General features: G+C 66.2%; 2 protein-coding genes across 5 annotated transcripts; one reads left to right on the top strand and one right to left on the bottom strand.

Moving 5' to 3' along the window:
- Positions 1-562: 562 nt before the first annotated feature.
- NACC1 (nucleus accumbens associated 1) lies at positions 563-14,520 on the bottom strand. Of its 3 annotated transcripts, none has more exons than XM_058290574.2 (6): positions 14,382-14,520; positions 4,827-5,744; positions 4,560-4,733; positions 3,704-3,809; positions 3,315-3,412; positions 563-2,863 (listed from the first exon to the last, which is right to left on the bottom strand). In XM_058290574.2, the coding sequence occupies exons 2-6, from the start codon at positions 5,734-5,736 to the stop codon at positions 2,604-2,606; spliced, it is 1,548 nt and encodes a 515-aa protein (XP_058146557.1). In that variant the 5' UTR covers positions 5,737-5,744; positions 14,382-14,520; the 3' UTR covers positions 563-2,603. The 3 variants fall into 3 exon arrangements, with proteins under 3 accessions (XP_058146557.1, XP_058146559.1, XP_058146558.1); XM_058290576.2 differs by lacking the exon at positions 14,382-14,520 and adding an exon at positions 8,888-9,162; XM_058290575.2 differs by lacking the exon at positions 14,382-14,520 and adding an exon at positions 8,966-9,162.
- Positions 14,521-15,787: 1,267 nt separating this feature from the next.
- Positions 15,788-24,253, top strand: TRMT1 (tRNA methyltransferase 1). Of its 2 annotated transcripts, none has more exons than XM_058290490.1 (17): positions 15,788-15,874; positions 16,007-16,347; positions 16,442-16,497; positions 16,750-16,892; positions 17,060-17,247; positions 18,409-18,524; positions 18,603-18,715; positions 19,974-20,122; positions 21,299-21,385; positions 21,469-21,538; positions 21,630-21,764; positions 21,851-21,936; positions 22,057-22,165; positions 22,256-22,332; positions 23,534-23,653; positions 23,747-23,876; positions 24,080-24,253. In XM_058290490.1, the coding sequence occupies exons 2-17, from the start codon at positions 16,112-16,114 to the stop codon at positions 24,227-24,229; spliced, it is 1,965 nt and encodes a 654-aa protein (XP_058146473.1). In that variant the 5' UTR covers positions 15,788-15,874; positions 16,007-16,111; the 3' UTR covers positions 24,230-24,253. The 2 variants fall into 2 exon arrangements, with proteins under 2 accessions (XP_058146473.1, XP_058146475.1); XM_058290492.1 differs by having other exon boundaries at positions 15,793-15,874; positions 16,168-16,347.
- Positions 24,254-25,305: the final 1,052 nt, after the last annotated feature.

Genomic DNA, 25,305 nt, shown 5'->3' with positions numbered 1-25,305 from the left:
CTCACCCCAAAGGTCTTTTGACTTGATGGACCCCAGGGTTGGGTAAATTACCAGTTCCATTTTGTTGGAAAGAGGGTTGAATGGACGGAAGGCAAGGGGCTCTTTTCTCACGTGGTAGGACCCAGCTCTCCTGGGGGTTTTCAGAGAGAACGGTCCAAGTTTGACTTGGGGTGCCTACTTTTTGGGGGCGTCTTCTTCGGACACGTTGAAATGGGGGAGGCGGAAACAACTGTGGGACAGGAGCGGACCACGGGGTGGGGGGGGGCGGTGGCGACGAGAGCACAGGTTTGTGAGTACGTTCGGGTCACGTTCTGGAGTTTGGGGTGTCAGGAGGGGCTGAGGAGGGCTAGGAGGACCAGGCCCTCGGGCTCAGCACAGAGAAGCCAGATAGCGCACGTGCTGGGACATTCTCGAGTTGGGGGGGGGGGGTTGAAGTGTGCGCCTGCAGGCCGGCTCTGAGCCTCAGTTTCCCCGTCGGCCTGATGGGGGGTCCTGGGGTTCCAACACGCCCCCCTCTCCAACCCCCCCCCACGGCCCCGACCAGTGAGCAGCGTGCGGCGGCGCGGTTACAAAGGCGTTTAGTTTATTCTCCTCGTCAGTGTCACTGATTTCCTCGCGGTTCACATTTCCCAGTGTCCCTCCTGCCCTTACAGTAGTCAATGTGCAATCTCACTTAGGGGCCCCGGGGGTGGGGGGATGGGGGGGGCGGGCGTTGGCACTTCGCGCCGACGGGCGTGCCCGTCCTGTGAGAGGTGGGGGCGGCTGGGGGGGGTGGGACCCCGCAGTCTTGTCCCCGCTCCGCTCGTGTTCCTTCACGGCTGCCCGGGGTGGGGGGACCATGCAGCTTGGGGCGGGCCGGGGGTGGGGGGGGTATGAGAAGCAGCGGGCCGCGGCAGGGGGTGTGGGCGCAGGGGTGGCTCCTGGGGTAAGGCACGACCCTGTCTTTGGCTCTCCTGGTCAGGAGTTTCCTCCCCTGCACCCCTGCCCGGCTCCCCCCCCCAACCCCCCACCCCCACCCCCACCCCCGCGGTCCCGAGAGCCAGGGGCGCCTCCTGGGCTCCCTGAAACCACTGGGACCCGCCGTCCAGCCCAGGGACACGAGGGGCCGGGGAGGGTCGGGGACAAGCCCCACCTGAGGCCAAGTTGGGGGGCTGGGGCAGGCAGGGGCCTGCCAGGTTTCGGGGTGGGGGGTGAGGGGAGAGGAAGCCCCGGTCCCCGAGCCCGCCCCTGCTTCCTTCTGGGGTCTGCCGGTGAGGGGGGGGCGCCGCCTGCTGCCCAGAGACCGGATATTGTGCTTTGGGGGCCACGCTGGGGCGGGGGAGGGGTGACTAAGGTGCTTGTGCTTTAGCTGGGGGTGTCAGCTCCTCCCCCCCACACACACATTCAGGGGGCAGCTGGGGGCTCTGGGGGCCGAGCCCCCCCACCCCCCGCAACAAGCAGGTGAGACGGGACAGTCGCAGGGTCCCGCGCGGCTCAGGGGAGGGTGGGTAAGATGGGGGGGGGGGGCGGGCAGCCCGAGGGAGAAAGAAGCAGGGCCACCCCCCGAGTGGGGGCTGGGCGGGGAGCAGAAAAGACCCCTCCGCGCTCACGCCCCCTCGAGCACGCAAGGGGCGAGGAGGAGGGGAGGGGAGGGGGCGGCCCCGCGCCGGCCCCCACGGTGGAGGCCGCCAGCCTGCCAAGGCCAGCCCCCTCGGGCGCTCGGGGGTGGGGCGGGATGCAGGCAGCCCCTGCGCCCACAGCCCCCCAAAACACACCCTCACTGCACGCGCGCACACTCAGCCTGCTGCCCGGGAACCCGACCCCCGCCCTGACCAGCCGCCACGGCCCCCGGGGACCGAGGGGGACCCCTCAGACACAGTCCCGTTGGTTTGAAAAATAAAAGGAATCTTATACTTCAATATTTCATTAGCTAAAAAAATGTTTTAAAAATTATGTACAGGGGAGGTCGGGGCCGGGCACCCTGCCGGGGGGGTGGGGGGGGAGGGCAGGGCCCCCCGCCCGCTGCCTGCCCCTGGTCCTACTGCCCCTTCTCTTCATCTGTCTGAGAAACAAAGCCTGCACACTCACTCTCGTGCACTCACGCAGCCCGCCCGGGCCCCGGGGCCTCTGGTCCCTGCCCTCTCCTGCCCCCTCCTGCCCGCTCCGGCCCCCGGGGGCCCCGCGTCGGAGCCTCCCTCTCCTCGGTGGCAGAGGGGCCGTCCCCGGGGCCTCGCCGACCCTGGCCCCCAGGCACAGGGGCAGGCCGAGGGGACAGGAAGGCGCTTTTGGAAACGTGGAAGCACTGCCAGGTGGCGGAGGGGTCCCCGGCCCCGCCCCACGGAAGGTGCCTGAGGGGCGAGGCGGGGCTCCCCGAGGCCTGGGGTGGAGGCGGCGACTCCTAGCTGGGAGAAGGCAGAGCCCATCCCGCCTGCCGCCCCCTCCTGGCCCGCCCCCTCCTGGCCCGCACGCGGGCTTGCGGGGGAGACGCGGGGCTGGGAGGGAGGGGGGGCGGGGGGCTGGGAGCATGCAGCTCCCCGCTCGGGGCGGGGGGCGGGCGGGGACAGACAGTAGCTCGTGATCAAGATGATGGGTGGCGGGTCGGGGTGGTGGGGGGCGCCCGGGCGTCACGGGAGGGCCTCGGCGGAGGGGCCAGGGTCCCCCTCGGGGCCGGCCGCCTCGAAGCCGTGCTCCACGCCCATGATGTCGGGCTCCAGCTTGCCCGTGTCACCGATGAAGGTCGTGTAGGCGTCGTCCTCGGCCCGGAGCAGCTTGACCTTGGGCATCCAGCTCTTGCGCACCACGCGGCGGGCGTTGGTGCACATGTCGGCCGCGATGGCGTTCATCTCGCTCTCCTTGAAGTTAGGCGCAAAGTTCTGGCAGTAGTCTGCACGGGCGGGGGTGGGGGTGCTCAGGGCAGGGCCCTCGCCGTCCTCCCCACGCCTCCCCAGGGTGGCTGGGGCCCAGGTGACGGCGGCTGGGCCGGCCTGACCCCCACCCGAGCCAGCTCGGCCCGTGGCCCTTAGACATTGGGGTCGTTCGCCAGAAATGTAAAAACCCGGGAGGTTTCCTGCAAAAATCTGGACATACTTTCCGGAGATCAGCTTGCGTGAGGGGTGTGGGGGGGATGCGTGGGTCCCCCTCCATGTGTCAGGCCCCAAGGTGTGGCTGTCATCCCGTGGGAACCCAAGTGGAGATGCCGTCTTGGACTCCCCTGCACCCCCCCACCGCCGAGCTCTAGGCCGCTGCGGCCCCCCTCCCGACGAGCCTCGTGGAGTCTGCCTCAGAACCCTTCTTGACACCAAACTCCGGAAACCCGGCCCCGGGCCCCGGCTCACATTTGACGGCGTGGAGGACGCGGCTGTCCAGTGGTTTACGGCTGGGGTTGTTGGAGGAGGAGCGGATGCCGGTGCCGCAGCTGTTGGCCAGCGTGTTCCTGCGGGGGCGGACGTGGGGGCGTCAGAGGGCCCCCCGGCTCCCCCACCCCCTGCTCCCTCACCCCGGGTTGGGGTTGGGGTTAGGGTTATAGTTAGGGTTGGGGTTAGGGTTTGGGTTCTAGGGTTAGGGTCAAGGTTAGGGTTCTAGGGTTAGGCCTCTCCTGTCAAAGAAAGTTAGGGTTAGGGTTCTAGGGTTCTGGTTCTAGGGTTACAGTTCGGGTTAAGATTCGGGTTCTGGGGTTAAAGTTAGGGTTCAGGTTAAGTGTTAGGGTTCTAGGGCTAGGCCTCACCGGTCAAAGAAGGAGGCCAGCAGCCGCCGCAGCAGGACCTTGTGCCGCGTGCCTGCGCTGACGTGGCAGTTCATGAGCTGCGCCCGCGTGATGTACACGTTGGTGCCTGGGGGGCCGACCAGAGCAGGATGGCCCCCGGCCCGGCGCAGCCCCAGGCGCCCGCCGCGGGACCGCGCTTCAGGGCCCCGAGACCCCTTCGTTCCACTGAGGGGGGGGCGCCCACCCACGGGAGGCGCGTGGGGAGCAGGCTGACGCCCGGGCGGTGGGTGGGATGCAGCCGTCGCACTCACTCCCCGAACATGAGTTCTATTGAGCCATGGGAAGGACATGCCACCCCGCGGGGGACCCTCGAGAAATGCTAAGAGGAGGCAGGCGCGAAGGGACAGAGTGTGTGACCCATTTGAGCGAAACCTCCACCGCAGGCATGTAGCGAGGGTCGCACGGCATAGCGGAGGTTGCTGGGGTCTGAAGGGCGCAGGGAGGGGGCGCTCACGCCTAAATGGGCGCAGTCTTGTGTCTGGGGCGCAGGGAAAGCTGCGACTGTGGTGAGGGGAGCACAGCGCCTGAAGGGCAGTGATGCCCCGGAGGTGTACACGGAAAATAACCACAAGGGGATACCTTGGGACGCACTGGGTCACCATGATGGAAGTGCACAAAGACGGCGAGACAGACCACCCCGGGAAATGAAACAACACCTAGCCCCACGCGGCATGCGCCCACACAGGCTCTGGGGGGTCGGACGTGGGGCCAGGGCATCCACCTGCCCAAGCTCAGTGACGCCCCTGCCAGGGTGGGGTGCCCAGCCGCTGTCGGTGCCCCTGCCCACGAGGGTGCAGCCGCGGCGTGCCCGGCCCACCTGTCACCAGCTCCAGCTTCTCGGAGGGGTCGCCCTCGTCGTACAGCTTGGGGTGGCAGCGGTTGCCGATCTGGTTGATGAGCTCGGCCGGCAGCGACGCCAGGTCCTGCCGCACCCGGATGCGGTTGCGGGACTCGGGGGCCGCCTGCTCGGGGAGGGCCTCCACCTTCTCAGCTGCGGAGAGAGGGGGCGGCGTGAGCGGCGGGGCCAGCGGGAACCCGGGCCAGGGCAGGGGGGGGGGGAAGGGACTGGGGGGGGGCGCCGTACCCGCAGGGCCGACGTTCATCATGCTGTACATGGTGTACATGTTGCAGATCTGCCGGTACTGCTCGTCGGCGCCCTCCTCGGCCGCGTCCTCCTCTTCGTCCTCCTCGTTGTGGTAGGAGCCGGGGCTGTCGCTGGTGTAGGCGCTCGAGGTGCCCGGGCTGGTCCGCTCCGACGTGCTGGGCCCGCTCGCCACGCCCCCCGCCGCTGCCGCCGCCGCTGCCCCGGCCACGGTGGCCGCCACCGCCGGCGCCTGCTGGGAGGGCCGGCTGGCGGCCAGGTCCGGCGCGGAGAACTTGGCCATCTTGCGGCTCCCGCCGCCGCCGCCGCCCCCGGCCTCCTTCTGCCCGTTGTCCCACAGCCGCTTGGCCACCGGCGTGCACTGCACCGAGTCCGACTCCTGCTGCTCCGTCTTGACGCGCGACACGAGGGGCAGCGGGGTGCCGCAGGCCAGCCAGCTGGACGTCTGCGCCACGGGGCTCTGGGGCTCGGACGACGGCGCCTCCTCGGTGTGCAGGCCCTGCGAGTCGCAGCTGGGGGAGCTCACCTTGAGGAAGAACTCGGTGCCCTTCTCCATGATCTCCTGGATCTGCAGGAAGCCGGCCGTGTACATGAGCAGGAACTGGTCGCCCACGTTCATGCTGAGGCGGCCCGTGTAGCAGAAGCTGAGGATCTGCTGGAAGGACTGCGGCTGCACGGCCGCCGGCAGCTCCACCACGGCGCTCCGGCTGCTGTTGAACAGGTCGCGGAAGTAGGAGCTGCTGGCGGCCAGCACGGCCCGGTGCGCCTTGAAGGCGTGGCCCTTCACCACCACCGACACGTCACAGTACAGGCCCTGCAGCCGCTGCTCGTTCAGGCACTCCAGGATGCTGTTGCCGAAGTTGGGAATCTCCATCTGCAGGGTCTGGGCCATGGCGGCGGCTGCGCGGGGGACAGGGAGACAAGAGAGGGGGGCGCTCGGGCTCCGTGGGCAGGCGCGGCCCGCCCGGCCCTCTGCCGGGAGGGAAGGAAGGACCCGCGGGGCGTGTCGGGGCCGTGAGGACGGCCTGGAGCAGTGCCTACGCGCCGGCGTGCGCTGGCTTCGGGATGTACCGTTAAGGTGAGCCGAGCCCGCGGCGGATCGGGGTGCCCGCGCACTGTCCTGGGCCGGGGAGGGGGCGAAGGTGTTTCTTAGGCGCGCCTGCTTGACGGTAAATGAGCCAGAAGCGCTCAGGGGGGGGCACGGGAGGCGGGGGCGGTGCCACAGGACCAGCCCTGCGTGGATCGGGCATTTCTGAAGGGCGCCAGCGTGGAGGGCGGGCGCCTCTGGCTCACGAGCCGCCCCCACGGCTTGTTGGCTGACTACTTAAGCCCCTGAAATCACCGGGGAAGCTGCTCGGCCGGCAGGAAGTGCCCATCCAAAGCGGGGTGCCCTGGAGCGCCATGCCCGCCGGGCCACCGGGTAGATAGCCACCTGTCAGCGCCGACGCGGGGGAACGGAGCGTGGCACGGCCGCTGGGGAGAACGGTTTGGGGGTTCCCCGGAAAGTTTAACACAGAATTACCTTCTGACCCGGCGATCCCGCCCCTGGGTGGAAGAGAAAACCCACGTCCATACCAAACCTCGACACGGAAGCGCACAGCAGCCCTATCCATTACAACCCCCGGGGGGAGCCACCCAGACGTCTACTGACAGAAAAATGGACAAGCAAAACGTGCGGTAAACAGACAACGGACTAGTATCTGCCCTCAGGAAAGGAGAAGTCCTGACGCATGCTACGACACGGATGAGCCTCGGAAACACGGCGCCACGTGAAAGCCATCGCGGCTGACCACGTGCACCCACGGTTACGGAACAGGCAGAAGAGGACAATCCGGAGACAAAGTGGATGGGTGGCTGCCTGGCGCCGCGGGGAGGGGTGGGCTAAGGCGAGGGGCAGCGGCGTTTCTTTTGGGGACAGTGAGAACGTGTGGAGGGGTGGTGGCTGCACGACCCTGTGAAAACGCTGACAACCACTGGATGGGGCGCTTGAAACAGGTGAGCTGTGGGGTGTGTGAACTCTAACCTCCTGAAGCTGCTAGAACGCCAGAGCCGCGCTCCCGCCGGGCAGAACCAGCGGAGACTTGTCAGGCCTCCCTCCGCTTTGGGCCTTCCAGAATTTTGGATGATCTGGGGAGTTGTGCCTTCGCACAGAAATAAATATTTAAAAATCAGTCAACTGGGTGGGAAGCCCACCGCACACTTGACTGATGTGAATCACCCCCAAAGCAGGGGAGGGCGGGTGAAACGTGACCGCAGGGGCCCCTGTGCCCGCTCCAACCTGCCGGGCCCCAAGGCTGCCGAGGCTGCCCTGACTGCGCTGCCACGACGCAGGGCCGGGCCGTGGGGACAAGGGACAGACGAGCCCGCGCCCGGCAGGCCGGAGCCTGCTGGAGCCTCGCGGCCGGCCAGGGCTGGTTCCGTTCCTGGAGCAGACCGAGGCCGGCGGAAGTGCAGTCTGGTCCTGCGCCAGGCTCCGTCTGGGCCCTGACGCCCGCGGTGCCCTGTGGCCACAGCCTCTCATCGTTTTTGCTGTCATCCACACAAACGACAACTGAGGGTCGCCAGGGGGCCTCGAGAAGGCAGCATGGCGCTCCTCCCCGAAGCCGAGGCTCAGCCCTGGCCTTCTGCACGATGAGCGGGGGAAACTGAGGCCCCAAGGCAGGGCCAGTTCCCAGCGAGCCCCATTCCCGGGTGCTGGCGGCCCCGATCCCCCTGCCAGGCTGCCAGCATCGCCGGCTCGAGGGGGAGGCTTCCCCCAGGCAGGACGGGCACTGCGTGGGCTCCCCTCTCCGGGGTGCGGTGTGTTCACCTGCGCCAGGGGCACTTGTCCGTCCACCCTGCCCCGAGGGGCTGCGATGGACCCTGCACCCGGACATGCTGTGAGCAGGGGCGGCGCGTGCCCCCCTCCCCAGGGCGCTGTTTTAACCCCAGCTGAGGGCAGTGCGTCGTCGGGGGCCGCCCTGGTGGCAGTGACTGCTGAGGAAGGCGCAGGCGCCGGGGAGGCAGAGGAGGGCTGGAGAGAGCGGGGTGGGGGTCTGTCTGCGAGGGGGAGCAGCGGGAGCTCCGGGCCGGGGAGACCCGGGCTCGGGCCAGCTTGGCAGCAGCAGGGAAGGCTGAGCACGTGGGGGGCGGGCGGGCAGCCGCAGGGGCGCACGGGAGGTCCTCCCCGGGGAGCGGCCGCGGGGTGGCGGGGGTGGCTGGCTCTAGGAGGGGACCGCCGCGGGCAAGGCCATTTCTCTGTGGGGCGCGGGGTGCAGGGGTGGCCGCGCGGCGTGTCTGCAGCAGGCAGGGGTCGGGACAAGGGCTGCAGGGGGACCCACCACAAAGACCCGGAGCCTAGGGCATCCGCGTGTGCACGCGCTTGTGTATGCGGGTGGGTGTACGATTAACACCCCCCCCCCCCCCCCCCGAGCCGAGGGCAGGCATCTGGGTCGGCTGTGCCCGGACGGAATTCCTCAGGACAAAGAGAAAGACTCCCTAAGTATTTTTAAAGGTGTTAAATGGCGGAGGGAAGGCAAAAAACCATGGAGGTAGAGTAAGTGACGTGGTGGGGGGGGGGGGTGGCAGAGGCTTCGGGGCTGTGGGGAGCCCCTAACTCTGCTCAGCACGAGGGGTGCTGTGTGTGGACAACCCCTCTTTCCCAGTGGGGACCCCAGGGCGCAGAGACTCAGGAGGGGCCAGCACTGCAAACTGCCTCCTGGTGGGGGTGGGGGCAGGTGCCCGGCGAGAAGGGAGGGGCGGGGTCGAGGCTGTGAGGGGCCCAGGGCCACAGCGAGGGGTCCCCGACACCCGCTGGGGGCCTCAGAAGGAACAGCTGCTCCCCCCGCTTTGGCCTCCGTCAGGCCCGGGCCTGGCACGCAGCCCCTCTCCCACGCTCGTCCTCACTTAGTCCGGGCAGGGGGTGGAGCGCGGGAGCCCCGGCCGGGGCCTGGGAATCACCGCGGGGCTCCGGGCTCTGGCCCCGCCAGGCCCGGCCCTCCACCGAGCCCCAGCCAGGCCTCGGGCGGCTCTCAGGCCCCTGCCCGCCGCGCGCCCTGGCTCACCTCTGAGGAAACCGTAACTCCCATCCGACTACCGTCCCCAGCGCAGAAACCCACACCCGGACCATTTCTCCCCCAGACCTGGTGCAGCCCCCTGCGGCTGGGGCGGGGAGGTCCCGGGAGAGCCCCGGCCCCAGGCAGGGCAGAGGGGACCCTCCAGCGCCCCGAGCTGCTGGCCCGGCTAACAGGAGGCTGGCGAGAGGCAAGGGCACAGCACGCGGTTTCCATGACCTCCCAGCAGGCGCTCCGCAAATATTTGCCAAGCGCCTGTCCGTGGCAGGAAGTGCCCCGGGAGCCAGGGGCAGCCACGGCTGCGAAAGGCCCTGCGTTGGGACACACGGCCGTGCTAGCAGGGTGCTGCGGATGGGTGTGGGGCCGGAGTCAGGCGCCCCCCGCGCCCGGCGTGCAAAGCCCTGTGATTGGCGAGCACAGCCCTCCTGACAGCAACGGAGGCCTGGGCTGGCACCAGGTGCCACCCCCGGCCCACTTCTGTCCGCCTGACATCACCCAGCGCCAGGGCTCCAGACGCCCTCTGTCACCAGCCACTCCCCCCCGGAGCCCCCCCAAACGCCAGGGAATTCAAGGGTCATCCCACCTTCACGTCCGCAAAGCTGAGCTCTGGCCCGCGTTGCTTGGGAATCGCCCTGGACGTCAGAAGCGCCCGCCGTCACCGTGGTCCCTGCGCCTTTGCGGGGCCCGGGGCAGGCTGGCCCCACCTCCCTCCAGATCTCCCGGCCGGTCTCTGGGGCCAGCATGCTCCCCGAGACAGCCTCGGCTCTTGGTGCTTTCTCTGCCTGCCCCGGGCGCCTCTCCAAAATCTGCCGAGACAGAGCTCTCCCGCTTCCCAACTCTGCAGGCCCTTTCCTCCGGGCACTCCCCACCGGCTAGCAGGCAGCTGGGTCCCCTGCCTCGGGCCAGCCCCACGAGGCAGGGACTTTTTTGCCTGCTCTGTTCCCTGCTGGGTCCCTGGCACCTGGGACCCGGCCGGGCAAGGAGGCGGCACGCAGAGGTGGCCTGTGCCACACACGAGGACGGGCTTTGAGAAGTGGGCCTTGCTCTCCCGCCCTAACTCACGTTCCTCGCCCCCCTGTGTTGACATGACTAAAGCAGGGGCGCGGGCCGCCTGGACACAGCAGGCACCCTCTTCCACTGGCCTCTTCCGTGGCCTGGTCAGGGAGCCGCTCGGCGCTGGCCGCGCTGCCCTTGGGGTTCCCGGCAGCCGCCCGTGAGGCCGCCGGGAAGCTCTGGTGTGAGCAGCACCTGCTGGCTCCGTGGGAAGGGACCTCGGCATTTCCAGCCGGCAGAGGCCAGAGGATGCCGCGGGCGGTCGCCAACCTGCAGGCGCTTGTGCCAAAGGCCCGGCTGTGACGGTCCAGGGAAGCTGGCGAAGCCTCCCGAAGTGACGTGCACGCCGGCGACGGGACATCGTCCACCCCAAGCCTGAGGGAGGCCAGGGCCGGGGAGCCCCGCTGGCCTGCAGCCGGCTCGGGAAGGGGCAGCCTGACCCCGGCGTGGCAAGGGGGTCAGGGCGCCGGCCAGGGAGGCAGCATGCCCCCGAGCCCCCGCCCCAGGGCTTCAGGCAGTCCCTTAAGGTCAGGCTGGGGGGGATTCCGGGGCCCCCATGGGAACCCTCTTTCCTTCGCCAGCCGCACCCCCCCACGCCCCGGCTCCCCCTCCTCCCCCTCCTCCTCAGCTCGGCGCTGGGAATGAGCAGTCTATACCCGCTGCCTCTCCCTCCCCCCTCCCGCCCACTCGCTCCTTCCTGGCCCCCGCCATCTGGCCATCGGCTACAGCAGCTCTGCCTCGTCCTCACGGCAGGGCTCCCCACCCCGTTGCGGCACCCCCACACTGACCGCAAGCCCACCTTTCTGGGTCATGGGCGCCCCAACACCCTCACCATTTGTGTTCAGTCCAGAAAGACCAGGGAGCAGCCGCCATGCAAAGGGTGGTGGGACTGGCAAGTGCAAAGGTCCTGAGGCGACCTCTGCGGACATCACGCGAAGGAAGGTTGGCCACTTGAGGATGGGGCTTGCTGAGATTGGGGGGGGGGGGGTGTCCACATAGAGTCTTGGCAGGACATGATAAAGAGCTTCAATCTTACTGTTTTCTGGACTGAAATCGTTAAAAGAGCTTCCCACTTAGATTGAAGTTCTCCATCTTCGAAACTCCCAGAAAACCGTGTTTCTGTCACCACGTGCCCGCTGGCCTCCTCCCCGACTGTGAAATGGGAAATCGCTGCAGCCACCCCGCCGCTCTGTCAAGGATTCAACGATCCCACGGGCAGATCGGTGCTGGCCTCAGCCAGGGCCTGGGAACGCCGGCTGCCAGGCCATGGGCACGAGAGCTACGGTCGGCACCCTCCCAGGGCTCCCCAGCCCGGGGCCCCGGAAGGGGGATGGGGAGAAGGAGGGGCAGGGAGGAAGGGAGCCTGGCAGACACCCCCGTTTTCAAGCCCTGGAGACACCATCGCCTCAACCCGGGCCCCTGGCAGCCTCCCTCTCCCCATCGTGGGCTCTGGAGGGGGACAGCGACAATCTCAGGAGACTGGCCTCCCTGGGCCACTCCCACGGCTCTCTCGCCAGCCCCCATGCTTTCAGGCACTGGTCCTGTAAGACCAGCCGAAACTCAGGTCTCCTCGCCACCCTACTCAAGAACCTGCCGTGGCTCCCGGCTGCCTGCACGGGGGCGTAGAGGGCAGAGTTTGAAAGAGCCTGGACGCAGGCCACGGAGCTTGAACTCGAGTCTGGAGGCGACAGAGCCATCCAGGGCGCTTCGTTTCTGGGAGTCGTACGAAGGGTTTCTCCCACTCTCCATTAGCGTGGTCCCTCGCTCCCACCCGCGCCAAGGCAAGAGGCCCGATGCACTTAGCGTGAGCCTGGCACATGCTCAATAATGTCTTTGAACTTGCTGCCTGCCCTGCCGAGAGCACGCTCCCCTATCCCCGCCGCCACCCCTTCGAGGCAGATTTCCTATTCAGTTCTCAGCTCTCCAGAGAGCCTTCCTTGAGGGGCGGGTCTAAGGTGCTCCACCCCAACTCCCAAGGCTCACTACCATTTCACCTCCTTGGACTATCTTCACTCAGAGAGAGAAGAGATTGTCGCTTGGTCTCGTGGCTCTCCGTCCCCTTCACTAGAACGGAAGTGGCTTGAGAGCAGCGCTTGGATGTTTTTCACGGCTGTTCACCCAGCTCCTAGCACAGAGACGGCGCCCGGGGGGTGAAAGGCCCGAGAACCCGTCGCTCTTGGCCACCAGACTACTTCAGCGCCCCTGGAACCCCGGGCCAGGACAGGGCCTGGAGACGGAAGTTCTCCCTGAGCGCTGGTTTTTTAACGGCCCCTTCTCTGGCTCCACAGAGGCAGGCCTGCTCTCACCACCCGGCGTTTGCCCGAGCCAAGAGGGTGCCCCTCTTCTCGCCATCCACACGTCACGACCAACTCCTCCTGACGCTGTTTTCGTTGTGTTGCTAGATGGTACCCAGCCGCTGCCCACTGCCCAGAGTCCAGCCGAGGCCCTAGAGGACCTGGAAGGCTGGGATGATGGGAGGAGGGACCCAGGTGGACTGGGAGAAAGGGAAGAAGCAGGGTGACAACCCATCATTAAACCCAGAGAGAGAGAATCTGACCGGTGCCACTCAACCCCAGCAGCCTGTCGCCCCCACTCAAGGATGCTAGGGAGCCCAAACAAATGTTCTGCGGACGCCTTGGTGACAGCCTTGCAAACAAGCTCAGAGAAGGACTGCCGGAGCCAAAAAAAGACAGTCTGGGCCAGCAGGCAAAACCCGGCTCCAGAGCCGGGCTCCAGCTCCAGAACCGCCATCCCGGCTCCACCACCCCTGACCTTTTAATTCTCAGAAGGGGAAACAACAGCGGGAAGTTGTGACCAGGCCTCGAAGAAAGAAGCTTCCAGGGTTCCAGTCCCCAGGCCACTAAGAAAACACAGGATAGGCAGCGGGGGGAAGAGGCCTGGGGCCAGGGAGAGTCCATCAGGATCAGTGCAAAAGCCAACTTGGAGGCGCTACAGGTTTGGCCCGAGAGTCGGTCATCCCCCCTCCGGGCTCCGGCTTCCTCGTCTGTGGGAGAAGGTGGTGAGCAATCAATGAGCTCATCCCACCAGCAGCCTCAGCACAGCACCTCGCACAGGCCTGGCCAGGGGGTGGGTGCCCGAGGCGGTCCCCTCTGACCTGCCTTCACCCCAGCAGGTGCTTCCAAGACACAATTACCAGAGCTTCTTCACCGCCAGACAAGGTGCACACAGGAACCCGAGCTGGTGCCTGGAAAGTTCCGATAGAAAATGGTGGCCCTGGAGAGAGTTCTGGGTCCCCATCCCCTAGGTTTGAGCCTCAAGGCTCGGGGCACAGAAAGTGGGGAGAGAACACAGGCTCCCGGGATACTTAGGGCAACGACCGCTGGGCTCCCTCCCTGCAGATACAGGGGTGAGGGCGCCGGAGGGACAGCCCTCCTCCCACCGTGGTTAGCAAAGACGCCTGAGCTAGGTGTTCCAGGCTCTTCCCTGAGCTGCCCACGCAAACACCCACCGCTGCCCAGCGCCTGAGAACAGCCAGCAGGGGCCTGCCCAAGGCGTAGAAAGCAGACCCGGCAGCTTCACGCTTCGGGTGGAGGCCACAGGAGTCCTCCCAGGTTTGGCCCTGAGCTCACATCTTATCCCCAGGAAAGGGGGGACACCTGGGTCTCCAGATCACACTCACCTCTCCCGACCTGCTCCCACCCCAGAGCCCCACGAGCCTAGCCCACAGTCTCCCTCTCTCTCTCCCCCACGCTCCCTGATCATCCCGGATTCAGCCGCCTCCCCCCCCCCCCCCTTTTCCCCAACTCCCCGGGCCCTGACCTCACGTGACCCCCGCCAACCTCGCCGGGATCGCCCGAAGCCGCCCTCACCCGCTGCTAACTCCGCCCCAGACCCACCCTGTCCCACTTCCTGGGCTCCTCCTCGGCCGCCCCCAGGCCTGTAACTTGACCCACCCACCTCCTCGGGCGCCCCGACCGTCTACCTGCAGGCCCAGCCCCTCCCCGGCCCTCCCCGCCCCCCTCCCCCCGGGCCCGGGCCCTCCGGCCACGCCGCCCTCGCCTCCGCCCCCACCCGGCCGGCCCCAGGGCCCGACGCCTCCTCCCCCTCCCCCACCGGCCTCCCCCGGCGCCTCCTCACTTTCCCTCCTCCGGCCTTCCCAACTTTCCGGGGCCCCGGGCCCCTGGCCCCGGCCCGGCTTCGCCCCCGCCCAGAGTTGGGGGGGCTTCTCGGGGCCGAACCCGCCGCCCCCAGGCCTCGCGCTCCGGCCTGGGGCTGGACGCTCAAGGCCCGCCCGCGGGGTCCCGGCCTCCCCACCCTCGCCGGCCCGGCCCCGGGGCAGGCTGCGGGCCCGGCTCCACCGCCGCCTCCCCGGCCCTCCCTCGGCCCTCGGGCCCCGGCCGGCCTGGCGGCCGAGCCTCCGGTCGCCCCGGCGGGAGGAGGCTGGGCCGGGGCCTGGGGCGGCCCCCCTCACCTGCGCCGTGGCCGCGCTCCGGGGGCTCCCGGCGGGCTCCGCAGCGGCGGCTGGGGCCGGGCCTGGGCCCGGGGCGCGCCCCCCTGCGCCGGGGCCTCGGCCTCCGCCTCCGCGGCCTCCGCGGCCTCCGCCTCAGCAGCAGCGGCAGCCGCGGCGGCCATTCATTGTGGGCCAGGCCGCCCCAGCCGAGCGCCGAGCGAGCGCTAGCCGCGCCGCCGCCGCAGCCCGGGCGCTGAAGAGCGGCCGCGGCCCCGCCCGCGCGCCGCCCCAGGCCCCGCCCCCCCAGGCGCGGCCAGCCGAGCGCCGAGCCGCTTCCCCGCTCCGTCTCTTCGCTCCTCCCCGCCGGGTCCCGACCTCACTTCCGCTCCCCGAGTTCGAATCCCGGCCCCGCCACCTTTTAGCCCCGCGACTTTGGGCTGGTCTCCTGTAACGGAAACAATAATGGCCGCTCTTTATCGGGCTCGGCACGGTTTCAAGCTCCTTATGGGAATTGATCGCAATTAACCAGTAACACTTCTAGGTCGGAATCATTACACACACTGCAGAGGAAAGAAGAGAGGCTCAGTGAGACGAAATTGCCTGCTAAAGAGTGCACAGTCAGAAAGTGGTGGCGGGTGCCAGGATTCAAACCCGGGCTCAAGAAGCGACAACAAAATCGAACGTGCTTAGGATGATTTAGGCGGCGCCGGCTGAGTTATTTCACCTGCACTAACTTGTTTAATTCTCATCACAAACCAGGGACGAGAATTAAAAAGGTCTGCCTAGAAGGGGAGAGAAATAAATAAAATAAATTTTCTTTTTAAAAAAAGTCTGCCTAGGTTGTGATCGGGGAAACCGAAACCTAAGAACAAGCTGCCAGCCGAGCTGGGGCCCGAACCCAGGCAGCCGGCCCACGCCGCTCTCCTGCGTTCATTGATTCACCAGGCAGTGTCTACTGAGGCTTTCCCAGCGAGAGCGGCTGCTCTGCACACTTAGCAGGTGTTTTATCCTCGAATCTTTGCTCGATCCAGGGCAGGGTGAGGAAAGGGAGGCCCAGGGAACTTAGCTAAATTGCTCAGTGCACGCGGTGGGACTGGGCCTCGAATGCAGAAAACGCGATTCTTTGGCCTGGGTTATTCCCTGCTGCGTTTGAAAGTGCTTTGAAACAGCGTGTCTACAGCTGTGTGACACCCAGTAGACAATCGGTAGGGGTGGGAGCTCTCCGCTTCTCGCCCCCTTTCCGAGCCTCAATTTCCTCATCTGTGAAATCGAGCCGGTGCCATGCTTCCCCTCTCAGCCGGGCCGCTGTGTTAAGGCCATCGGCAACTGCAGGTTCAGCGCCCTTCCTTTGCGCCGTGTATTTTGGTCCCAGCCGCCCACTGTAGGGGGCCCCGCTGATTGACTGAATCTGGTCATATGACCGGCCCTCCCACTGGGCCAACATGGCGGCGCCCAGGTCCTGATCCAGGAAACGTGCGCGCCGGCTATTTCGGTTCTCGGGGTAGCAAAAAGAGGTGAGGAGGGTTTGGATGACGCGGGGAGCGATTCGGACAGGGGGACAAGCCCGCTCCGAGGGCTTCCGGCTCCGCAGGGGCCAGGTGTCAGCGTCCCGGGGCCGCAGGGTCTCCTTAGTTCTCACTTTTCAGATGTATAGGCCACGGGCTGCCCCGGAACGCAGCGCTTTAATCTTCTGACGTCGGGCTCCCCACCCCCATTGCTGGAACCAAGCTGGCGGACAGAGGCGCCCGTGGATGTCCCGCACGAGCATCTTTCTGTGGCTAAGCCCCACCCTCCGCTCGGCTCGCAGTCTCTGTAGATCCCGGTTTGTGGAGGGACAGCGGCAAGCGCCGCAGAACCCGGCAGCGATGGAGAACGGCCCACCCGAGGCCCCGGAGACGACCATCACCGAAGGGGCCGCCAAGATCGCCTTCCCCAGCGCCAACGAGGTCTTCTACAATCCGGTGCAGGAGTTCAATCGGGACCTGACGTGAGCAGGGGTCAGGGGTCAGCCCGGCATGGGCAAGGGGCAGAGGGACAGTGAGGGGGAAGGGGCGGTGAGCTGATCCTCCGTCTCCCACCAGATGTGCTGTGATCACCGAGTTTGCACGCATTCAGCTTGGGGCCAAAGGAATCCAAAGTGAGTGGTGACCCAGGCTCCTGCCGCTGGGGGGATAGGGAGGTTGGTGCAAAGTTTTCCCTGCCCCACTCCCATCTCCCAACTCCAGAAAGACTCCAGTTACCAGCTACATAGCAGGCCCTGGGCTCTGTTCCTTCAGCCTTTCCCCATGGGAAGATTTTCGTGCATGATTCTTCTGTATTATGAAGAGGAAGGGAGGTTTTCCTGATGGGGCTTTGCTCTCCCCTGACTCGTGCCTCTTGGTGGCTGCAGTCAAGGTGCCAGGTGAGAAGGACGTGCAAAAGGTGGTCGTGGACTTGTCGGAGCAAGAGGAGGACAAGGCTGAGCTGAAGGAGGGCGAAAACCTAGCCCCAGGAAACCAACCTCGTACAGCCGCTGTAGGGGAGATCTGTGAGGTGGGGCTTGAGCAGAAGAGGTGGGAGCCCTGGGGCCCAGTGGGTGACTGAGGAAGGAGAGCTCCTGGAGCGGGAGAGCTTTAGGAGTGGGTGGTGGGAGCCCCCTGGGACTCAGCAGAGAATGGAAGAGGCATCCATACAAGTGGGGCTCCTGCTTTCTCCATTAGGAGGGCCTGCGGGTGCTGGAGGGCCTGGCAGCCTCCGGCCTGCGTTCCATCCGCTTTGCCCGGGAGGTGCCTGGGCTCCGATCGGTGGTTGCCAACGATGCCTCCGCCCAGGCCGTGGATCTCATGCGCCGCAACGTGCAGCTCAACGACGTGGCGCACCTCGTACAGCCCAGCCAGGCAGATGCCCGGTAGGTACAGGCCACCAGAGCCTCGCGACAGGACCCTGAAGCCAGGCTGCTTAGGGTCAAATCTTTGCCTTTGTAATGTCCTTGCTGTGTGTCATTGGGCCAGTGACTTAGCCTCTCTGAGCCTCCGTTTTCTTGTCTGTGAAACAAGGCCAGTGGTTTTACAGGGGTAGCTCGAGGGACAAGTACCGTCATTATCTCCATGGTTGGCTAAACTGCTCATACTTGTTTTATTCATTTCAATGAACGGGTTTATATTGAGTGTCTGCAATGCGCCAGGCATTGTTCTCAGTGCGGAGAATTCTTCCAGGAACAAAACAAACAAAACTGGCTGTCGGGAGTTTCCTTTCTAATGCAGAGGCCATGCTAATACGGGGACTGGCAAACTACAGCCCCAGCCAGCTGCTGTATTTCCTCACCTGCAAAGGGAAGTAACAATAGTTCCTAGCCTGTGGAATGGTCCAGAGGGTTAACTCATGATCAGAAGAGTCAAAACGCCCGTAAGCGACATAGAATGGTACCAGGCACATACGTGGTGTATAAGTATCAGTTATTACTATCGTTGTTGTTGGAGAGGCTATCTTAGTTTGCTTGGGCTGCTATGACAAGTACCACACAAGCTTAAACAATGGAGATGTATAGTCTCTTGCGGTTTTGGAGGCTCAAAGTCCAAATTGAAGGTCTCATCTGGCCATGCTTTCTCCCGAATTGTGGAGGCTGGCCGTAATCCTGGGGTTTCCTTGGCTTGTGTTCCTGGCTGCTGCTTCTCCCTTCAGTTCTCTGTGCCTCTGTTTAGATTCGCTTTCCTTCTAAGGAGTTGAGTCACACAGAAGAGGGCCCACCGTGATTTCGTTTGGCCCCATCTCAATCTAATATTGGAAGATTCCTCTTCACAAATGACTACTGTCTCCAAAAGCCCTGTTTACTGCTGCCTTCACACCCACTTAGGAGGTGGATTAAGACTTGGACGTGGCTTTTTGTGGGGGCCATGATCCAGTCCCCAACAGCTAGATAGAGGCCCAAGGAGGAAGTCTTATAACTAGTCCATGGCCAAGGTGGGACTTGAACCCAGGGCCCTGAGTCCAGGAGCACTGAGAACGGGGCCCGGGGTGGGGAGCTGGGCCGGGGTCCCCCACGCTGACAGCCTGGCCCTCTCCTGCCCAGTATGCTGATGTACCAGCACCAAAAGGTGGCAGAGCGCTTTGACGTCATCGATCTGGACCCCTACGGCAGCCCCGCCCCCTTCCTGGACGCGGCGGTGCAGGCCGTGAGCGAAGGAGGTGAGGCCGGGCTGGTCTTGGGGCGCAGCGCTGGGCTCGGGGTGTCCAGAGGGTTCTTACCCTGCCCCCGTCCCACAGGGCTGCTGTGCGTGACCTGCACGGACATGGCAGTGCTGGCAGGGAACAGCGGGGAGACGTGCTACAGCAAGTACGGAGCTATGGCCGTCAAGAGCCGGGCCTGTCACGAGATGGTGAGCCTCCTTCCCCACCGGCAGCCAGGGCACGGGCCCTGGGGCCGCCTTCCTCCCGGTAGCCAGGGCCGGGGCCACCCCAGGATAAGGACAAAAGGGTCTCTCGAGCCAGCAAAATTGCCTGCTGTGTGAGATTGCCCGGCGCAGGCATCCTGGGACTGTGTCTTCACTGAGGGTGGGCAGGGGCAGTTAACCTACTCCACCATTGACAACCTTCTCACACTGTTTCGTTTGTAAGATGTGTTTTATTTATTTCTGCTTACCCCCTTGTTTGCACTTGTTGTGTCTGTTCATCTTCCTTGTTTCTTTAGGAGGCACTGGGAACCGAACCCAGGACCTCTGATGTGGGAGGGAGGCACCTTATCACTTGAGCCATCTCTGCCCTGCTTTGTCGTATTTCTCATTATGTTTTTTCTTCTTGTGTCTCTTGTTGCGTCAGCTTGCCGGGCCTGCCTGTCGCGTCAGTTCGCTGTCTTGCTCGTCTTCTTTAGAAGGCAGGCGCCTGGAACCTCTGCTCTGTGCTGTGTTCACATTGTTTTTACGTTTTTATCTTTATTCGTGTTGGTTTTTTAGGAGGCACCAGGGATTGAACCCGGGACCTCGTACGTGTGAAGCAGGTGCTCAACTACTGAGCTCCACCTGCTTTCATTCTTTGAGACAGTTTTTCCAGACCTGGGTTCCAATCCCAGCGCCGCTGGTGGCTTTGGGCAAGTGACGCTGCCTTTCTGGGCCTTGGTTTTTGCGTCTGAAACGGGAAGCCACAAAGCAAACGCCTCCCAGGGCAGTGTGACGATGACAGAGCCCAAGCGCCCTGCCCGGGGTGGGCCATTTCTGGGCTGCATCTGGAAAACGGGCGCCCGGGGGTTGCTGGGAGCAGGGTGGGGATGGCAGGGGTGGGCGTGTAACTTAAAAGGGGACAGAGCCGGAGCCCCTGGGCGGGGATGCTGCGCACATCTTTGAAGAAGGCAGGGGCCAGCCACGCGGGAAGGAGGAACTTCTCTCTTTAGGGGTCCTGTCGTGGAGGCACCCTGGGAAACAGCTCCCCCCTTCCGTTGCTGGGGTCCCTGCCGTAGCACCCAGCACCCCCCATCTTGCTCCCACACGGCCGGCGCAGTCAGGATCATTCCCACCACCAGGCTCTGGAGAGGCAGGGATGGTTCCGCAGATGGGGAAACTGAGGCCCGGAGGGGCGCGGCTGGTGCGCCGGGAGGTGGCGGGGGTGGGTGGAGGGGGCGCTGACGCCCGCCCCCGCTGCCAGGCGCTGAGGATCGTCCTGCACAGCCTGGACCTCCACGCCAACTGCTACCAGCGCTTCGTGGTGCCGCTGCTCAGCGTCAGCGCCGACTTCTACGTGCGGGTGTTCGCCCGCGTGTTCACCAGCCAGGCCAAGGTCAAGGCCTCAGCCAGGTGCGCGGGCGGGAGGGGGGGGGGAGGCTGAGGAAGGAGCGGGGTCCTCTTCGTTCTGTAGTTCCCCCCACGGGAGGGGCAGCTCTGAGGAGGGGGGCGGGGCTCTGCCCTGGGGGGATGGGGGCGGACGGGGCTCTGCCCTGGGGGGATAGGGGGGACGGGCTCTTCCCTGGGGGGTGGGGCGGACGGGGCTGTGCCCTGGGGGGATGGGGGCGGGGCTGTGCCCTGGGGGGGTGGAGCGGATGGGGCTCTGCCCTGGGGGGATGGGGGGACGGGGCTCTGCCCTGGGAGGATGGGGGGACGGGGCTCTGCCCTGGGGGGATGGGGGGGCGGGACTGTGCCCTGGGGGGATGGGGGGCGGGGCTCTGCCCTGGGGGGATGGGGGCGGGGCTCTGCCCTGGGGGGATGGGGGGGACGGGGCTCTGCCCTGGGGGGATGGGGGGACGGGGCTCTGCCCTGGGGAGATGGGGGTGGACGGGGCTCTGCCCTTAGAGAATGGGGGGACGGGCTCTGCCCTGGGGGAATGTGGGGGACAGGACTCTCCTGGGAGAATGGGGGGGATGGGCTCTGCCCCAGGGGAATGGGGGGCGGGGCTCTGCCCCGGGGGAATCAGGGGGACTGGGCTCTGCCCTGGGGGGATGGAGGGGGATGGGGGTTGGGGCTCTGTCCTGGGAGAACGGGGGAGAGGGGGAGATGGGGGGAGATGGGGGGACGAACAGACAAGGACCACGGACAGACGACGACAGGGCTCTGCTCTGGGAGAATGGGCGGGGGCAGGGCTCTTCCCTGGGAGAACGGGGAGGGGACGGGGCTCTGTCCTGGGAGAATGCAGGACGGGGCTCTGCCCTGGGAGAATGCGGGGACGGGGCTCTGCCCTGATGGGGCTCTGCCCTGAGATAATGAGGGGACCCAGCTCTGCCCCAGGAGAATGGGGGGATGGGGCTCTGCCCTGAGAGGATGGGGGGACCCGGCTCTGCCCCAGGAGAATGGGGGACGGGCCCTGTCCTGGGGGGTGGGGTGAGAGGGCACGGCCTGCCCTGGGGCCCTGGGGCCCTGGGGGGAGCGGCAGGACACAGTCCAGCCCTGGGGGCCTGCCTGAAGGAGCCCGAGCCCCCCAGGGGGAGGGGCGGGCTGGCCTGCGGGCTGGGCTCAGCGCTCTCCCCCTTCCCCCCCCAGCAAGCAGGCCCTGGTGTTCCAGTGCGTCGGCTGCGGCACCTTCCACCTCCAGCGCCTCGGCAAAGCGTCAGGAGCCCCCGGGGGCCGGTGAGCCGGGGCGCCTTCCGAGGTGGGGGGCGGGGGGCGCACCCCAGGGTCCCCACCCCCTGACCCTGGCCCCTCTCCCGCAGGGTCAAGTTCTCTGCTGCCTGCGGCCCCCCCGTGGCTCCCGCGTGCGAGCACTGCGGGCAGCGGCACCAGGTAGGGGGGGGCAGGCGGGGTGGGTGTGGGGGGCCCCCCCCAGGGCAGCGCCAGCCCCCCGCCCACCGGAGCCCGCGTGTGCAATCCCCAGCTCGGGGGTCCCGTGTGGGCCGAGCCCCTGCACGACCTGGACTTCGTGGGCCGCGTCCTGGAGGCCGTGAGCGCCCACCCCAGCCGCTTCCGCACGGCCGAGCGCATCCGCGGGGTCCTGAGCGTGGTCACCGAGGTAGGGGCTGGGCCGGCTGGGGGGGAGGGGGGACACCCGGACGCCTTGGCGGGGCCTGGACTTCCTCCCCCCCCCCGTCCTCGCAGGAGCTGCCCGACGTGCCCCTGTACTACACGCTGGACCAGCTCAGCGCCACCATCCACTGCAGCACCCCCAGCCTCCTGCAGCTGCGGTGAGGGGCCCCGGGAGCCTGTCCCCAGCCAGCCCGCCCCCGTCGGCCCCAAGGATCAAACGCGCCCGGGGCCCCCGGGGAGCCCCTGCCTCCTGGTCACGGCCGCCCTCCGCTCCCCAGCTCGGCCCTCCTGCACGCCGGCTTCCGGGTCTCCCTCTCCCACGCCTGCAAGAACGCCGTGAAGACGGACGCCCCCGCCGCGGCCCTCTGGGACATCATGCGCTGCTGGGTGAGGGCGGCCCGCCCGGACGGGGATGGGGGGGGGCCGCAGGGCGTTTTCCGGGGGCACCCCCCGTGACCTCTGACCTCTGCCACGCAGGAGAAGGAGTGCCCGGTGAAACGGGAGCGGCTGTCCCAGAGCAGCCCGGCCTTTCGCATCCTCAGCGTGGAGCCCAGGTACGGGGCGCTCACGCCCGGACACGCACCCCCTTCACCGCAGGGACGTACACGCACTCCTCGGATGAGATAACAACCCCTCCTTGCCTCTACCCATCACCTCCCTGGTCCACCCTCTCCTCCCACAGTCTCTTCCCTCCAAGGCGCTTGGGAACACCCCAGTCAGATTCCCTCCTCTCTCTAGAACCTTCCGTGGCTCCCACCTCATTTGGAGCCAAAAGTCATGTCCTCGCCGTGGCCTCCAGGCCCTGCCCTGTCCCCTTCCTGCCCTCACCTCATCTTGCTCTCCCCCTCACTCACTTCGCTCCAGCCCCTCGGGCCTCCTGGCTCAAACTCACCAGGCACAGTCGGGCCTCAGGGCCTTTGCACGGGCTGTTTCCTTTGCCTGGAGCACTACCCTGATCCACCCCCCCAGAGCTCATCTCCTTCCCGTCTGCACACATCACCTCCCTTCACCCTGCTGTGACTCCCCAAACACTCATCTCCCTGCTACCACCCAAAACAACTGCCTATTTCTAGTTCACCTGGTCACTTGTCCGCCACAGCAAGGGTGTTGACTCTACAAGGGATAAGAATTTTCATCCGCCTCATTCACTCTTTTAATTCCCAGCACCGAGAAAAACGTAGGCATGCAGTAGGTACACAATAGGGTTTTGGTTTTTTTTCAAGATTTATTTCTCTCCCCTTTCCCCCGTTGTCTGCTCTCTGTGTCCATTCGCTGTGTGCTTTTCTGCGTCCACTTGGCATTATCCGGTGGCACTGGGAACGTGTGTCTATTTTTTCTTGCGTCATCTTGCTGCGTCGGCTCTCTGTGCGTGCGGCACCACTCCTGGGCGGGCTACGCTTTTTTTTCACGTGGAGTGGCTCTCCTTACAGGGCGCACTCTTTGTGCGTGGGGCTCCCCTGCACGGGGATGCCCCCCGCGTGACACAGCACTCCTTGCACGCATCAGCACTGCGCATGGGCCAGCTCCACACGGGTCAGGAGGCCCTAGGTTTGAACCCTGGACCTCCCATGTGGTAGGCGGATGCTCTATCCATTGAGCCACGTCCATTTCCCTACAATAGAGGTTTATTAACCGAGTAAAGAATTCTGACCCAGCAGGCCCCGTCTGCACGAGGCACATCCTTGCCACGGGGAGGCAGGCAGGCTTCCTGGGTTGGCCCCGCACGCCCGATCCTCCTCTCCCTCCCCTCTCCAGGCTACAGGCCAACTTCTCCATCCGGGAAGACGCCAACCCCAGCTCCCGCCAGCGCAGGCTCAAGCGCTTCCAGGCCAACCCCGAAGCCAACTGGGGCCCCCGGCCCCGCGCCCGGCCGGGGTGAGCGGCAGCGCGGGTGGGGGCCGGGTCGGGCTGGGGGGCAGGGGAGGGCGAAGGCCAGACGGGGTTGCAGCGGCCCGGCTCCCCGCGCAGGGGCAAGGCGGTGGGCGAAGCTGTGGAGGAGAGGCGCAGGATGTTCCAGAATAAGAGGAAGGAGCCGGCTGGGGACCCCGCCCAACGGGCGGCCCATCTCAAGACGTTTCCCTGCAAGAGGTTCAAGGAGGTGAGGCACCCACACACGCGCTGGGGGACACCCAGCTGCCCCCTTCCCGGCCCTCCCACAGGCAGCTGCAGGCAATAGGCCAGGCGGGCCTGGAGATCTGGGGAAGGGAGAACGGCTGGTAGTGAGCTTCCCATCTGAGAAAGGAACCCAGCGGAAGCCGCATAGCCCAGGGCAGGACTTGACCCTCACCCTTCTCTTACCAGGGCACCTGTCCCCGGGGGGACCAGTGCTGCTACTCCCACAGCCCCCCGGCGCCCGGGGCCACCGCCGATGCCACCCCCGCTGAGTGCCCAGAGCCTGTCATCCACAATCTCCCTGGGCCCGAGGCTGATCCAGCTCCAGGCGTATCCTGAAACCAATAAAGAGATGTCACCTTCCTCTGGTTGTCATCTGTCTGCATGGGGAGGCTACCTGGGGGCCTGTCCCTCCGTTTTAGCTTCCTGGGGTAGTTCTATGCTTCTGGGAGGCCGTCTCTGCCTGACTGCGTTGTCTGTTTGTCTGTCTGGGGTGTTCTGTCTGGGAGGCCGGCGGGCCAAGGCTCAAGTCCAGCAGCCCTGGACCTTTTCCCTGCCCCGAAGCAGGCGCCTGCAGTTCCCCGGGCGGCCAGGGGGCGGCAGTCGCGGGCCCGCCGGGCCGCTGACCCCGGGCGCGCGTGCGCAGACGGGCGCTCCTGACCGGGAGCCCCCACGTGGGCCGGCGCCGCCGCCGCCGCCTCCCCGCCGCCTGGTTTCTTTGGCCCGGCTCCCTCAGGGCCGCGGTGGCGGAAGGCGGACCGGAACCAGGCGCCCCGTGCATCCGCTCCGGGCCAGGTGCTTCCTGCCCGGCGGCCCAGGGGACGCGCACAGCGGGGCCCGGGCCCGGGCTGCTGCCCAGACGCCCGGGGGGAGAGAGAGGGGCAGGGGTTAGGGACGTTGGAGATCCCAGAGCCGACCCTCCCGCCACCCCCATATCCAGGCTGTGGGACCCTGCACCCCGCAGCGCGCTGTGTGTGCCTCCCCATCCGGGTCTGGAAAATGAGGCCAAGCCCAGAACCTTCCAGGGCCGGCAAGCTGGCTTCTCCGCTTAGAACTTTAGTTTCTCTGGGAGGGGGGGAAGGTGGGATGGGTTGAGAGTGGGGTCCTGGGCTCCCCCCCCATGTCCCTGTAAGGGTGACAACGGCGGGCCCGCCTGGGGGCTACTGCAGATACACATTCATGCACGTGTGGCCCCAGGGACAAGACACACGATACAGGACAGGCTTGTCCGCTGCTGTTTGGCTCTGAGCAGGGTCCCCTGACTTGTGGGGTTCCAGCGAGGGTCTCGAGCTCCACCCCACTGCAGGATCCCCGTGCCACCCCTCTTTATCAACCCTCCCAGGCAGAGAGGCCAGGGACCACCTGGCAGGGCCCTTGATCCTGTGGTTGAGAGGTATAGCTGCCGTAAGGCCCTG

Source organism: Dasypus novemcinctus, chromosome 30, assembly GCF_030445035.2.
Source record: "Dasypus novemcinctus isolate mDasNov1 chromosome 30, mDasNov1.1.hap2, whole genome shotgun sequence".
Classification (NCBI taxonomy): Eukaryota; Metazoa; Chordata; class Mammalia; order Cingulata; family Dasypodidae; genus Dasypus; species Dasypus novemcinctus.
This window is presented reverse-complemented; position numbering and strand designations above follow the sequence as displayed.